Source organism: Ciconia boyciana, chromosome 8, assembly GCF_034638445.1.
Source record: "Ciconia boyciana chromosome 8, ASM3463844v1, whole genome shotgun sequence".
NCBI lineage: Eukaryota > Metazoa > Chordata > Aves > Ciconiiformes > Ciconiidae > Ciconia > Ciconia boyciana.
The window spans coordinates 9,701,324-9,717,143 of NC_132941.1; the positions used below are offsets into that span (position 1 = coordinate 9,701,324).

The window sequence follows — 15,820 nt, forward strand, 5'->3', positions numbered from 1 at the left end:
TTTGCCATCTACAGCAGACGCTGCATCAGGCTATTTTATAACTATAAATTTTAATATGTCTTTCCTCACTATAGTCAGTCAACTTGTGATTACCCAGACTCAGGGAGGGAGCTGAGCTAACCCAAATAAAGTAAAGCACAGTCAAACAAAACCAGTGTAAATCAGATTGTGAAAATAAATGCTTTATTTTCTATATTAATCTTAGTGAAAACTGGAGTGATGATGTAGAAAAAGGTCAATGACGAGAATAAAAGTGTTTTATTTTTGGTGTAACATGGTTCATTCACAACTGCATAATCTGCCCACACATAATTAAAAGTTGACAGGGTCTGTATTGCGAGCTAGGTGAGAGATTCAGGGAAAAAGCAAAGTTGATTTTGTTTCAGTCTTTGCTAGGGCTCTGCTGCTTGGTCCAGGTGATGGATTAAGATGGAGCTGGGATGCAATTTACAGCTCTGTCCCCGGGGCAGCCTTTCCGGAGAAAGGAGAGCAGCGATGGAACAAGCGTAATCCTGATCGCTTGGCAAAATGTAACGTGCTTCCAAAACACAAGGGGCAGGGCCACAGACAAGGGTTTAAATAAAAGCAGTTTGTGAGAGAAAGATCTATTGATAAGTTTAAGTCGAAGGTGCAGCCAGTGCCCAGCTGGGTGGGGAGGATGAACCAAAGGCAACGGTTTCATCAGGAGAATTGGATCGAAGCAACCATCACACAGCTCTTCTGGTGCTATGATGTGCACATATAGGAGAGGCAGATAACAGTTAGAAGAAATTCTGTACATTCAATTATCATCCTTTTCTGTACGTTCAATAATCACCCTTACAGAGATTTGATTCCCTATTACATTGTTCTGAATTATATTAGAGGTAGCATACAGAATAAAGATTGGGCTCTCTCATTCTTTTATGCCTCTAAACCCAGCTGGAATGCTAGAAAACAATAAAGCTCCTTTTTCTTTTTTTTTTTTCCCCCTCTTCACTTAAAGGAAAACATGCTTAATAGTAGTTTTAAGATTAAGAAAGAAATGAGTATTTAAAAAAGAAACATATTCCTCTTGGGTCACTGTGAAAAGCTGTTTCATTATTGCCTAGAACCAATGGAAATAAAGCCAGCATGTCATCAGATCCTTAATACAGCATTACATCTAATTGAATCTTTTGCATCTATTTTTAATAAGCAGCTCATTTGTTTAATGTGATGGCTACATAATTATGAGTATGAGTTTGTTCCCTACTTGGGACATATTGGTTCTAATGTGATGATATTTAATTACTGTATCTCAAGGAATTAGAAGAAACAAGCTGCCAAGCTTGAAAATACAGTGATTTATTCCTTGTCCACTGGACTGGAGAGCCTGCACCCCATTGACATGTGTGGTGTCCCTGAGGGGACCGAGCCTTTCATCTCAGGTTTCTTCATCAGCATCTAGCACTGCACCTCTGTACGGAAACCAGCCCAATACCAACACATGCAGATGTATTACTGGGTAAGACTTTCCATAAAAAGAATTAAAAGCCTCATATTAAATGTGCAATAGCTCAGTGCAGCCATAGCGAGTGATAGGAACAAGGACGCAATCCAGCTGTTGAAACAGAAACAACAGCACTCATCGGGAATGCACATCTGTTTTCCTAGAAACAGCATCATCTGTTTTCCTTGCAGCCATGTGACCCTATTTCTGTCTACTCCAGCGTCCAGAAATGGCTTTAAGAAGCCACCGAGACTCCTGCCACGAGCTGCCTGTCCCGGTTTCCGTCCCCCAGGCCCCCGACTTGACATGCTGTCCCTGCCACATGTCACCGCTCAGCATCTTCTCCTCCGCTCTGCTCTGGCAGCTGGTTATTGCGGAGGGAGCCGACAGGAGTGGAGGTGAGGGAATTATTGCTGGTAATAACGTCTGCAGCAAATCTAGCCTTCTTGCCATGCTTTGTTTTAACCAAACGCACTCCGTATAAAGGGATTGATCACCTGTAAATTTTCTCCCAGCACTCAGGTTGAAGAGTGGCTCCCGAGACCTGTGTACCTTTCCAACGGCTGTGGGGTTTGCCTCTTAGCGCTTCAATCACAGCCGCCTGTTCCTCAATAAAACTAATAAAACCCCTCAAGGATGCAAATAACAGACCTTCACCCTCAATCCAACCCTGCCTCATAGGGAACAGCCTATGCCCCTTGAGTTGGCCTTTTTAACTAATATCAGTGTTCATATTTTCACTAAAAATGGCTTTTCCATTATTTTTACAGAAGGGCTGCGTGCTGTGCCTTACCCTTCCAGCCAGCCCTGAGCACGAAGGGGTTACCCAGCCATAAGCGCTCCACGCAGCGGGGCTGAATGCGGGTAATTTCTCACCCAGCCAATTTGCCATTCTTTCTCTTTATGCCATTACTCTTCCCTTCGGTGTAAGACTCCCGCACACGCGACCCCATCAATAACGCTCAGCCGAACGCCGAGCTTTGTTTCAAAAAAATAGCCATGGATCCTCACTGCTAATGCTTAGCCAGCTCTTGCTTACACAGAATGACTATTTGGGGGCTGGTGGCCGTAAGGGAACCCCTTCAAAAATGCATAGTTTTCTTTAACGCTGTATCCTACCTACTCCATTCCTGGGCTACGGCAGTGGCACAAGTTAATTGCAGAGCGATCGGGGAATAACATCACTCCGTTGACATGAATAACTGCAGAATTACCATTATTTCCAGCAGAGCTACAGTGCAGTCCCCACAATTGTACAATTTACTTATATAAACCCTGTTATTGTCCTTCAAATGTTTTCTAGATAACAGGAGCCCTCATTGCGAGGGGTTTCATAGGTATGCATTAACAAAATTAAAGATTTATAGTTTAGCCAACGTCAGAAATCTCATCGACATTACCGAATCAGACCTTGCTACTTTATTCGCACAAGATAATCCCCACGTAACTCATGCAACCTTTTGCCCAAAGGAGGCAAGAAGGATTTAGCCAGTGAAACACCACCGGGCGTACACAGCTTCAGCTTTCTTACGAACTATGCACGAGCGGTAACCTAAGGGACATCCAGAGCAGTAGCTTTACATCTTTGGACAGGAGAACTAGTAGATCACTTCATGCTAGGAAAAATCTATATGGACTAATGATGCAAATGTCTAGAGGGAAATAGGGCTGACAAAAGCCATTTTTATCATTTCCATGATTTGCTCCAGCTTAGAACAACACTGCAAGGGATTTTTTTTTTTTTTAAGTTGCCTATTTTGTCGTTCCAGCTGCAAGAAAGGCAGAGTACAGGAGGAAGAGAAGGGACAGCACAGACGGAACCAGTAGCTTGGGCTGGCAGTGAAATATCACACTCAAGTGCCTGAATAACCCACAGTGAAGAGAAGATTAGACAAATGAACAATAAAACTGACTGTTCCATCTTGTCCTCAATGGATGGGAAAGTAATGAAAATTTCATGAAAGATAAATGGTAAAGTTAGTTTAAAATGGATTTAATGAAAGTAAAAGAGGATGAGTGTTCATTCCAGGCTGCTGATTTATATTTTCTATATTTTAGTCTTCATAACCAAGTTCTGTCTCGTTAGCCATTAGCAGTTTAATACAGGGTTACACGTTCAGTCAAAATCCAAGCAGCTTTTAATACTTTGAAGGAGCACAATGCTGCATTTTGAAAGATTAGCAAGGGCGTCCTTGGCTGGATCCTTGCATATTAAAAAGTGATCTTCAAACCCGAGTTCTTCTTGTGGGATGGGGGGATGGGGAATAATTCAAACCATGGCTCCCTTTTTTTCTTCCATTGAACTTGGTGTAATGTAAAATTACACCAAACTTGCAACAAAAGGAATAAAAGTTTACAAAGAATTAGCTACAAAATGACTGGCTCTTGTGAAGATGAAACACGCTCCAAAATTAGCTGAAGGTTTTTTTTTTTAATTCTATATTCTTTGTCTTTCAGCTTCTCACAGATTCTAAAAAGAATGAGCTAATTTTTCCCACTTCTTCCTCTCAATATTTTTCCACAGTATAAATAATACATAACAATAACAATATTGGTTTTATTTGGAAAAAGTGGAATCTGTCTTGGTGTCAGAGCCAGGCTGGAGGCAGCCACAATGTGGACGAGGGTTATGCACCGTGACGAAACCCTCATGTTACACAGCAAGGACCATGAACCAGCAAACCTGTCCTTGGCTAGATGTGCTGGAGGAACACCAATAAAGGAATGCATAGGGATGCATGACCTTTTAGATGGGCAAAAATAAGCAAAAGTCCTTTATAAAGCAGGAGGCACAATACAAACGCAGCTCCAGGCTGCCCACACTGCCTTGCCAGTGATTCAGCACCGAAACTGAGCCTCTCCTAGACCCGACCAGATAGCGCAGTCTCCTGTGACTCATCCCCAAAACAACAGCAAGGCTGCCAAAATGCTAGCGGGGCGTTGTGACAAAGGTACTACGCACCAGTATTCAGGGTGAGACCAACCCACCCGCTTCCCATAGGAAAGGGCAGCAATTTTAGGTTGCCACTACTGACCTGGGCTAAACACAGACCTGGGAGTGAGCAGGTCTTCATCTCTGCGGGGCATGGGCAAGACGGGGCTGCTGCAATGGCCAGCCAGGGGCTAATGAGCTAACAGTAATAAGCTAACAAGTAATAGTAATTGGCTAATAAGTAATTTAGAGCATTGGAGCTCCTGTCAGCTCCCTGGCTGCAGTGAGAGGGTATGGATCCAGATCTCTGTAGACCGACGGCAATGTCCTTGATCTTTTCAGCTGTATAAGTAAGTAAACAAATAAATTACACACACGCACTTTCCTTCAGAAATGAATGGGAATTTTCCACACATGCTCAAGGAGCAACCCTCTACTCAAGGTTTCCTCCCATCCATGTCCCCAGGACTCCTATGTAATATCTGATCCTGCTCCAGCCTCTGCTCGCGCCTCTGAATCTCCTCTGCCAGGCTCTGCTGCCATAAAGCAGCTGCTAGTGCTAAGTGACTTTCTGCAACAGCGGTCTTCTCATGAGCAACACTGATTTTTCTTTCCTTAGCAACTGAAGATGCAGGGTCTGACTTCAGTCAATTGATTTTGATGGGGATCGCATCCACTTGCACAGGGAGGAATTGGATGCGCTGAGGGTGTCTCAGTTCCTGAATGAACAATTGTACAACAGCAAGGATGCAAAGGCAACAGATTTCAGGCTGTCGCAGGTAGCAGTAACAGTCAATCACCTGCATGAAATGACTGTGTTACAGTAAATCCTCCTGCTCCATGGAGTGAAACCATCCTGTTCCCGGCCTCTTCGGAGTCAAAGAAGCAACTCATTTCTTGATGAAACTCAGCTGGCCTTTAGTTTCCCATGGGAACATGTTGCACAGTAACTTTGTAATCTGTGATCAAAATGAAGGAACACGACCTTGGCAAATCGAGTGCTTTTAGATGTAAATTCCCCCGGTGCCTGCTCACTGTTCTGCACTCTTATTCTGATGCATTAGTATTTATAAACCACAAACTGCTTTTGCTGGGTGTATATTTCTGTAGTGGCTTGACCACTCAGCCAAGACCTCAGTCCCATTGCAAAGCTGTGGCAGAGGAGCTCCCAGAAAACAGGTCCACCATCACATCCCATGCACTGAAGGTGACCCCTGTCCTGAGATAGTCATGCCATGCTGTGAAGGGGTTGTCTGGGCACAGCAACATCCCAGCTGATCAACAGATGTGGAGAACTTGGCCATGGGTTGGCCAAGCTCTGTGATGGCTTTCTGGACACTTTTAACCCTAAACACCCTAAAACACCAGTGGGTGTTTTTAGCAACCGGCAAGCTTTCACGTTACGAGCAGGGCAGCCAGTTGGGTGCCCTCTTCTCCAGCCTCTACCAGTGCTGTGGGTTTTCTTCCCTGGTGCAGGAGGAGCAAATATCTTACCCACCATGGCAAATGCCAGACAAATAAACACAGGCGCTTTTCAGGCCCTGATGAGTAGGGCACATCTCTCCCCAGAGAATAATCTCCCAGAAATTGACACATAACATTGAAAGACAAATGAGAATGAAAAGGCCTCTCAAATTTAATAGCCTCCATGAATTACACTGCCTTTTGTCTACATGGACTGTCACTCTTTCCATTAAAGAGTCACTGTCACCAGTAATTCATTTTAAGATTTATAGACATGGAGATTTATAGACTTATTGTTCTCATCTGCTTTTTTTTCCATGCATCTCCATGGGTCCCCAAAAGGTGGGATTCTATCCAAAACCTCCACCTTACATCTGAAAATATAAACCTCTGATGGGATGACAGGCTTTTGAATTGGATGCCAACAAAAGTAATAATGCTGATAAGGATAGCAAGGATGATAACGTAGAGGGGAAGAGGGGGGAACGATGACAAGGACAAGAAATGATAAAAGATGAGCAGGAGAAAATAAGAAAGGGATAATCCAGGTTTTAATTTATTTTTTACAAATTCTCACTCTATAAATTCCATAATTTCTTGAAAGAAAGAAAATAATTAGGTTACTTTTCCTCTTTAGTCATTTTTTACTTAAGAGAAAAAAACCCCCTGCATCCTTGAGGTGAATATATTCAGATCCAACTTTTGCATCCAAGAAGGCCACTTTACAATGCTCACAGTAAAGAATATACTCAGGTGGGAGTATACTGACATTACAAAGTATCTTCAAACAGCTAGAGGAATTTTAGTATAAATGAGCCTCAAGCTACCTGCTTTGCATATTTTTATCTGATTCTAGTGCAGTTGCACAGTTTGTTCTGATAGTAATTGAATACCCATATGTGGATTAATACCTCCAGCACAAAAGAATTTGAATATGTTCGTGCTGCTTGAAACTAGTCTGTTTGCATGTGCAACTCAATACTGGGTAAAATTGCAAATACTTACGTGACTTAGAAATCAAAGTACTATTCAAAAGCTTCTAACTCATTCCGAGCCTGGTTTTGGGATGTGTGTGTAAGAAACAGATCTACTTACCCTCACTCCATTATTTCTACATATTACACTGACAGCAGGTAGTGTTTGAGGCAATTCTAAAAAAGTAGCATTGGACAAAATTCCTTAGGTAACCTTTAAAATCACTGTTCCTGCTGAGTATTGCTTGGTATTTTTGTACTTGTCTTGTCTGTAAGGAGAACTAGGACAAATCTTTTTCTGAGTTTTGTTGCTGTGTTAAAGAAAGCTGCTGTATTTGGTGAGCTACCGAAGAAAATGCTTTGGTACAAACGGCTATGGTGTAAATCAATGGAAGTCTGCAGGCAACACTATTCATGTATATTAAAAATAAGGCTCTCTTCCCAAACCCAAATTTGCTTAAAGGACAGTGAACTATGGGGACTGAATGTGTAATGCATTCTAATTATCTTCCTCTTAATCATAGCTGTTACCACGGGCTATCGTCATATTGGAAGCTGTGTCTGTGCTGATCCTTTACAACATGCACATGTGATGGCTGTCAAAGTAATTATCAGCACAAATTTCACTTTCTATTTGTATTTTCTAGCTCCAGACAGAGAGAAACTTTAGTGGTGGATTAATTTTGCTGTGCTCTTGGGGAAAGGCAGAACAGTGCTAGGACTTATTTTAAATCGATCCTACTCAAGCTCTTCAGCAGATAGGGTTATGACCCATGAATTCAAGAGCTGGCTTCCTGTGCTCTTATGTACTACACAGGAAGGAAACCATGAGGCCAAAGCTGTTAGAGTCTCCTCCTTGAACAAATAGTTTCCTAAATAAGTGCCCTGGGCTCATTGCCTTTAATAATCCCTTGGTTGAATGTAATTAATATGCGTGTATTTTTCTCCCAACAGCATTGCTCTCTTGCAAAACAGTTTCTATACTAGGTCCTTTATGCACACCACCTTCTGCATGGCACAACAGCTATTTGAGAAATAAAATTCAACAGGGCAGAACTGTAAATGATGGGAGTTTAGTGTGCTTACACCTCTCTTGTCCCATATTTAAGGTGACACTGAACAAAAGTAATCTCATGGAGCAACAGCATTGCGGAGACCTTGCAAAGAACCGGGCTGCTCAGATACAACCAAATTCTTCCTCCCTGGGAAGTGCATTACTGTATTTTGAGCACCAAGGGGATGTTTGTGTCGTTCCACGGGCTACAGACTAAGAAAATGGGAAATAGCATAGAGCTTGCTCACCCTTCCAACACTCCTCCTGCACCAGGGGGAGGGCTGTCTGGTGTGGCCTCCTCCTCTTCCTCCTCTGCCTGAAGGCAGAAGTTTGAAAGTGCATGAACTGGCAGTTGGGGCATCTTCCCAAACCCATGGATCTTGCAGATCCAGGAGGAAAGGAGACATTTTACCTGGAAGCACAGAAGTTGTCTGTAGCTGCTCCAAAGATTCTTTTTCCAGGACAACCAGCTCCTGCACAACCTGCTGTAACACAAGGAGCTTCTCACTGGCCGTCCTGCTGTGCTGGTACGGCAGTCGGACACTGTCAGTGTTCACCGCTGAATGGTTCCCACTTGGATCTGCAGCAGAAGGTCCCCATTGCCCTTGCTCCAAATGCCCCAAATCTCTAGGCAGGGCCAATCATGCCAGAGACCTGGGGGAGAGGGAGGCACAGGGGAGGCAGCAGCCTCCATGCCTGCATGACAGCTTGCAGAAGAGAGCGTGTGTGACCAGTTATTAAATACATCTGCAAACAAAGCAGATGATTGAAAATGCCATTTTGCAGCCTCCTGCCAGCAGTCGCCATGCTGACAGGGAGCAAAGCGGCATCAGACAGTGGCAGAGCCCAAACCTCATTTTTTACACACACATCCCCCCTACTTTAGGTAGTGATTTAGAGATCAGAGGAAGGACTTGACAGTTTAATATTTAAACAATTTGTTTCATGTTTAAACCATCACGTTAATGATCTGTGTGTCACAACAATAATCAAGTGGGGTGGAAACTCGCTTGCAATTAGCCACTTCTGTGACAGCCTACAGCGTATCAGGCCCATGGCTTCTAATTTTAGCCAAACGCTTGCTTTAAAATCTAATTTACATTCTGTTTTCCTCAAAAAATCCACAAATACTTGTGTTCCCCATGGGTCTGTATATAAAGTCTCCCGACTGACAGGAGATGAGTCTGTGACAGCCCCTGATGCAGAGCTGGTCTCCTCTCTCCTCCCCAGCCATTCACCCTTGCAGCTCCTTGTTCCCCTGCCGCGATGCCCAGACAGCTGCAATCCTCTCCCTGCTGGCCCGACAGAAAAACATTTCATTTCTGGGTGCCATGCTGATCAAGACACCCACCATAGCCCTCACGGCTTCTGTCCACGCACCATAGAGTACCCTACAAATGCTGAAGGAGGATACTGTTATTCCAAAAATTTGGGTACCCATCATGGAAAACAGAGGCAAAGCCATAAAATTATATATCCAGGCTGTGTTTTGAACTATTCAAGTGGTGAGAAAATAGCCTGACTGGTTCTGCTGCTGCTCCACAGCCCTTACTCAAAACCAGATTTAAGCTTCTTGCACTAAAATACCCTCCTTTTGCCTCTTTATTCTCCCTCTTTAATAATTTGCATTGGGCTGGTACTAATCCCAGCCAGAGACCTGTTGTGCTGGAGACAGTGCTTACAAAGCCAAGACCAGTGCCCTAAAGAACTTTAAACCTCACTTTAATTTTGGTGCAAATTATGTAAAACAAAGCGTTCACAGCACTGTTCAACAAGCTGGGGAATTTCCTCAGGAGTTTGTATTATGTTGAAAAATGGAGTTGGACTCTTTTTCTTTCTTTAAATAAAAGCAAAACAATAACCTCACTGCCAACAACAGCTTTTACCAACGGTAACCTGCATCATTTTTACAACAGCAGAGAGTTTTTGACTGATTGTCCGGTGTGTGTCAAATCTCAGCTCTGCTGTGGTGGAGACCTGAGTAACAATATCCACAGCAACATGCTGCCTGCATGTCTTCAACGTCTTTATTAATGATGTACAGCCGAGCCCCTGCTGCTCGCTGGCGCTTACCACCAGATTTATGGCTAACTTCCAGGGCCTTTCCCACTACTCTTAATTTATTATAATAACAGTGTTCATACATGAGCGTTTCATGTTCGGGAGAGAGCAGCACGTCCGGTAGCATTACAGCAGAGGAAGTCTATTAAAGTCCTACCAGTTTAGGCAGCCAAAGTCTCAGGTAAGCGAGTCTCTCCCAGCGAACAAGCCGCGAAGTTGCTTGTTTAGCCCTTGTAAAGTGGAAGTTGCTTTTTGAGCCTTTGCATGATAGTGTGATGATGCTTGATAGAATCATGAAAGCATGACAGCCTTTAGCCATGATAGTGTTTACCATGGTTGTAAAAGAGTATTTTGCATCTGGCCACTGACTCTTGCAAGTTGTCCCCAGAAGGGTGGCTGCAAAACTGTTAAAGTCTGAGCTAAGCCCTTTCATCTCCCACCAAGTCACTGCAATTCAGCTCATGGAGGGTAAGCTCTTTTTCCCTTTTTCCAGCGTGATTTGATTGTATCTAAACTTCCCCACATTCCCACTTCAGCTCCTGCTTCCTGTTAAATTTACCTGCTTTCTCTTGATATATTTTTTACTCTTGCCCCAAACTGTATTAAAGGGCTGGTGGGCTCCAATAGTGATGTTTCCAGGGGACCATGGACCTTACCCACACCAGAAATTATGCAAAACCTCTAAGACTGAAGAGCAAAGTCTGGCCTCTGCAGCTGTCAGAGCCTCTGCACAGCCTGATCCTACAACAGACCTTAAAGAGATAAAATGGAGCAGTTTCCTCCTCTCTTGGCATCCCTGCCTGACGTGCCACCTTGGACACGGAGCTGCACAAGCCTCAGGGGCATCCCAGAGAAGCGATCCCCACTGCTCTCCAGAGGGCTGGAGGGAGTGAGCTGCCCTCTGGGGCCAGCCCTGTGAAGCAAAGCCCTCGCAGCTGGTAAGGGCTGGCAGCCTTGTTCTTCACCATCAGTGCACCCGAAGCAGGGGTGTGCAATCAGCTAGCATAACTTGAAGGTAATTTGCTCTCTCAGATGAGACTCCTGGACCGATTCCCCCAGCCAGCGTGGTCAGGGGTGCTACCTGCCTACCTACCCTTGTTATGCCCTGTGTTATCTTACTCCAGCCAAAGCAGATACATGAGACCATCTCAAGCCTGCCTTGTCCCACCTGGGTCAGTGTCAGGCGGTCTCTAGCTCCACTCCGACTTACCCCGGGCATGCAGGACGGCAGCGATAGAAAACCAGCCAGGGAAGCTCGCTCATGGGCAAGGCAACGATAGCCAAGGCCCTTCATAGTTTATCTGTAATTACATTTTCCAGCTGTATCCAGAATGAAAAAGTCATACACGTTTTAATATGGTCTAATAACAATCACTCTTTGAATCTAAACTATTTAATAGTAAATGATCCTTTCCAGTAACTTTTTTTAGCCATTCTAATAGAATTTTTTTATTAGTAATTTTTTATTAAATTTGACAAGGTGATAACAAAAGGCTATAGAAAAGTATTCAGCTTTATTATAGTCTATAGTACTTTTCCATAAAGGTTAATATGGACTCAGCACTCCTAATAATTAAATAGCAGTACTTCTGCTGAGACTATTCAAACCTTATAGTTCTGGCCTTTCAAGAACAGTCCTTCATTTTACATTTATGTTCTCCTCCACTCTTCTTTTGTGGTTTTCCCCATCAATAAGCTACATTTGCAGAAAGTTAGGGACATCGTCTCTTTCCTCCCCAAGTACTACTGGATACGCTATAGTAAAATACGAAATAAAATCTACTGATCAAGACAATTCTAAAGCTGTCAACGTATTTTGTTCCCTAACTATATATCCAAATCATCTCAAAAGTATTGTAGTCTTCTCTTGGAGCTGATAAGCCATTTAATGTATTATTCTGGTGACAGACAAGCTGGCATTTGCTACAAGCGTTTTTATGATTCAGTAGTTTTCAGAGACTAGAAAACTAAGCAGCAGATTTACACTATAACAAAATAAAAGCAGAGATCTCATCTGCCTGATGAATGACTAAAGTAGCTTTCATCTGCGGATTTTCTGCTAGTTTGCCTGAAGGTGGAGAACTTACTGTTTAGGACATGATAACGGTACCCTCAGGCTATAATCAAACGGCATGTGTTGAAGACAGTACACATGCAGGGGGTAGAGAGACTGTTAACTCTGGGGCAGTTTCCATCTAAGCAAGACATGTAAGTGCAGCAAATTTGAAAGAAAAAGGAGACTCGAGGAAAAGAGAAATGCTAGATGCATGTATATGGGCTAACAAGCACGTATGCATCAGCAGCCGTGCCTGGCTGTCTGCTCTGCTCAGCCACTTGTCTCTTTGGTAAGGGTGCCACAGCAGATGTGGGTTTTTTCAGACAGAAATAAATGCAAGGACAACAGCAGCTGAAAGGCCATTACATACATAAAATTTGGCATCAACAGGCAAGCAGATATAGTATTACTGGCTGCCTTATTCCTTAGCAAACAGATACTAGATAATGCCTCCATCTCTGCCAAGTAATGAGTCAGTGGGTGAGATGAGGGGAGAGTGCTGGCCTCCTGACGTCCATTCTCCACATCCGACCAGAGATCACGCCAACTGTCTTCCAGGGAAGGCCAACGCCAGGGACCAACTTCGGTAGCAAATGCTTAAGCTGTGTTTCAGGTGGGAAGGCAAGTCAGGTTTCACCCCTGCATTTCAAAAGGACACAACTGCTAATAGCATGGGTGCCTGCCTCTTGGCACAAAGGGCCACGTTCAGCCCACCTTCCACTGAGGGTTAACCAGGTTGTTTTGAGCTAAAATGACATAGGTGGTGTGAGAGCGACGGAAAACTCATACCGTCCCAGCATCCTCTTATTCTGCCTCTAATCTTTCATCTCTCTCTGCTATGACTTCATCCAGGGCCTCACTGACTTCCTCAAGAAGTTCCTCAAGCTGATGGCCTCCGAGCAGCTGTTCATATATGTAAACCAGTCTTCATCTATGTAAACCCTATCAAAAAGCCCACAAAAGTCAGTTCCTCCCCCCACAAAGCAAATGGTCATGAGGACATGAGGCATTGTCAGATCCAGACTACATAAAAAGTCTTCCGAGGCCAGTGGACAAAACCAGTGATTGCATTTTCTATGCATGGACATTTTGGTGCTTTCCATATGATTTTTAAACCATGAGTAATGCCAGCTTCCAAAGATTTGTCCTATATTTGAACCTTGCTCACAGTTTTCCACTTGCTTAGCTGTGAACATGATTTTAACAAAGCCATTTCAACTAACCTCTTAGTTAATTTCTGAGGCCTTTCTCTTCCAGTGTGTAATTAAACTAAAAGAGCCTGGAAAAGCCCCTTACAGTAAATAATTTACAAGTTCTTCCCTGGGGACATTTTTTAATTATAACTCCACTGGTCAGATCTTACTGAATACTCCGAGATAGCATTCCCCGCTGAGATCCTGAAATATAATTAACTTATTCCTTTGGTAATGGTATTTTTCCTTAGCCTATCCATTTCTTATGCAGGGTAGGCAGATTTGTTTATAAACAAAGTAGAGATTGATAGACGCTTTGTCATGAGAATAGCAATAATGGCATTCACTGCAACAGACGGGGGCACGTCCATTTGAGGAAAGATGATACTGTTTTGAAGCAATTTTTATAAATCCTACCCTGACAATCCAGCATGGAGAGATACAAGAGAGCAACCAGACAGCCCCGATTCCTCTCCTTCTTGGCAGCCTGCCTTGCTCCCCAAGTGCCATTTTATGCATAGCAAACGTAAATAATTCTGACGCACCTACCAACCCCCTAACCTTTGTGCTTCAGAAACACTGCTATATACTATCGAACTGACAGTGATTTCATGTTATGTGGCAAAAAGAAAAACCCTGAGCGACAGCAGCAAGGTTGGGGATGTCAAATGAAAGCTGTCACATTTATTTAGCTCTGTGATTCTCAAGACAATATACATAAATATTGTTTTACTATCCCCACCAGCCAAATGTTAAGAGCTATCTGCATCAGCCAGGGTCCTGCAGCTCTCCCAGCCTGGCCGATAAGCCTGTGATGATCTCCTCCTGACCCAGGAGAGGCTGGCAAGAAACAAAGCACCAGCTCCTCTTGTTCGCAATGATACAGTACATTAAATAGTTTCCTCATCCTTTCCTGCTGCAGCTGTAGCCAAAAGGGTGGTTTAGAGTGAAAGCGTGAGAGAACGGCTCCACAGTGTATTGAAATGTGATCTATGAGATACGAAGTTTGGGGACACTCATTGCCTCAAGCCCCGAAAGCCTTCAAAGCTCGCTTGCTTTTCCTGTACCAATTAGTTCCAGCAACTCCAGAGAGCCCACGAGGACAAAGCTTGGCACGTATCTGTGGCTGTGCTGGATGGGGGCCTGTATTTTGCATCCAAACACTTGCTTTTTACTTTTTGCCCCATTTTGAAGTCCCACACAACAAAACGTATGACCAAGTCCTTGGCTCTCTCTAAGCACTTTGTTTCTGTACAGTTGTTAGTGCTGGCTCTGAAGTCTCTTCATCATATGCTGGCCTTTTTGTACTCAGTTGTTCACCTGGTATCACCTGTAGTGAAATATATATGAGTCAAGCTAACCCTTATTCTAGTGAATAAATGAAAGCTCAGACAGCAAGATCAAAAGCTAATCCAAAAGGGCCATAAAGTTTTGTGAATAAACTCGTATTTAACTGGGATAATAATAATAATAATAATAATAATAATAATCAACCCCTCTTAATGCAAAGAATGTCTCAGAAAAGCAAACCCACAAGGCACAGAGGTTTTGCATAAAAGGTTTGCTTTCATGATAGCCATTTAATTTATGTGGCAAAAGGCATTCTAATAAAATACAGCTCAAAAAAATAGTATTCAGCTTTAAAACGAAACATCATGGCTTCCCCTCAGCTTGAACGCAGCAGCAAGAGGTCACTGGCCTCTGATTATGTTCTGTTATGCTGACATGGCGTCTTAATTTTGTGCCCAAAGTAGAACTGGAGCAACACTCATGCAGTCAGGCATAGTGTCACACTAACCAAAACCATGTAAACATGTCTCGGGATCCCAGGTAAAGCACCATGGTTAAACCTTGAGGCAGGACACCACTAAAAAGCACCCTCTGGTTTTGGTGGGGTGGAAGCAGGTAGCTTGTTGAATGTAGCTGGACTTACTATATGCATTTAAAGCACCTATCAGATTTGGGATCCAGGCTTCCGCTGTGAAGAATGCTGGCTTCAGTGTAGCTTTGTTGATGTCCATGGCAGGCCGTGCCATATGGCATAGTGCTGAGCCTAATGTGATAGGCGAACTCAAGCAGCCTTGCAGACGAGGCTGCCCCAGGTCTGTGCCATAGGTCTGCCCCACCCAAAGCCTGTCCCATCTTTTTTTTTTTGTTGCTCTCCATATGCCAACAGCAGTTCAGAAATGAAGAAGGGATTAAAATACTGCCAGGACAGACATTGTGGAAAAAAAGGTCCAATTTTCTCATCACATTTATTCCCTAAAGGTCTTGAATCATAGGAGTCTGTCTCCCTCCTGTAAGGCAGTACAGCTGGCAGCACTGCAGAGCTGAGAGGAGCTGGAGGATGCTCCGCCGCATGCACCAGTACCAATACTGTCACCTCAACTTCTGCTTGCACAACCCTGTGTGATACATGAACACATCTTACTCTGCATCCTTCATTTGGTGGAGTGAAATAGTTTGATAAAGAACTGATGGAAGGCCAAGTCTGATCACCATCATTTTACTAAATAGTCCATATTACAAACTGCTACCAGCTGTCTTGTTCAGGTTGCAGCTTTCTGTACACACTGGTGGGAAGCCCAGCAGGCCAATACTGAAGGTATCTTCAC

The 15,820-nt window shown here is 43.6% G+C and overlaps 1 protein-coding gene across 1 annotated transcript in view; it reads right to left on the minus strand.

The window, feature by feature from the left end:
- Positions 1 to 396: 396 nt before the first annotated feature.
- The window catches only part of MTHFS (methenyltetrahydrofolate synthetase), a 40,379-nt gene continuing 24,955 nt past the window's right edge, over positions 397 to 15,820 (minus strand). Inside the window, exon 3 of the mRNA XM_072870056.1 lies at positions 397 to 726. Coding sequence (XP_072726157.1) covers positions 425 to 726 — 302 coding nt within the window. The 3' untranslated portion in view covers positions 397 to 424. The remainder of the gene's footprint in view (positions 727 to 15,820) is intronic.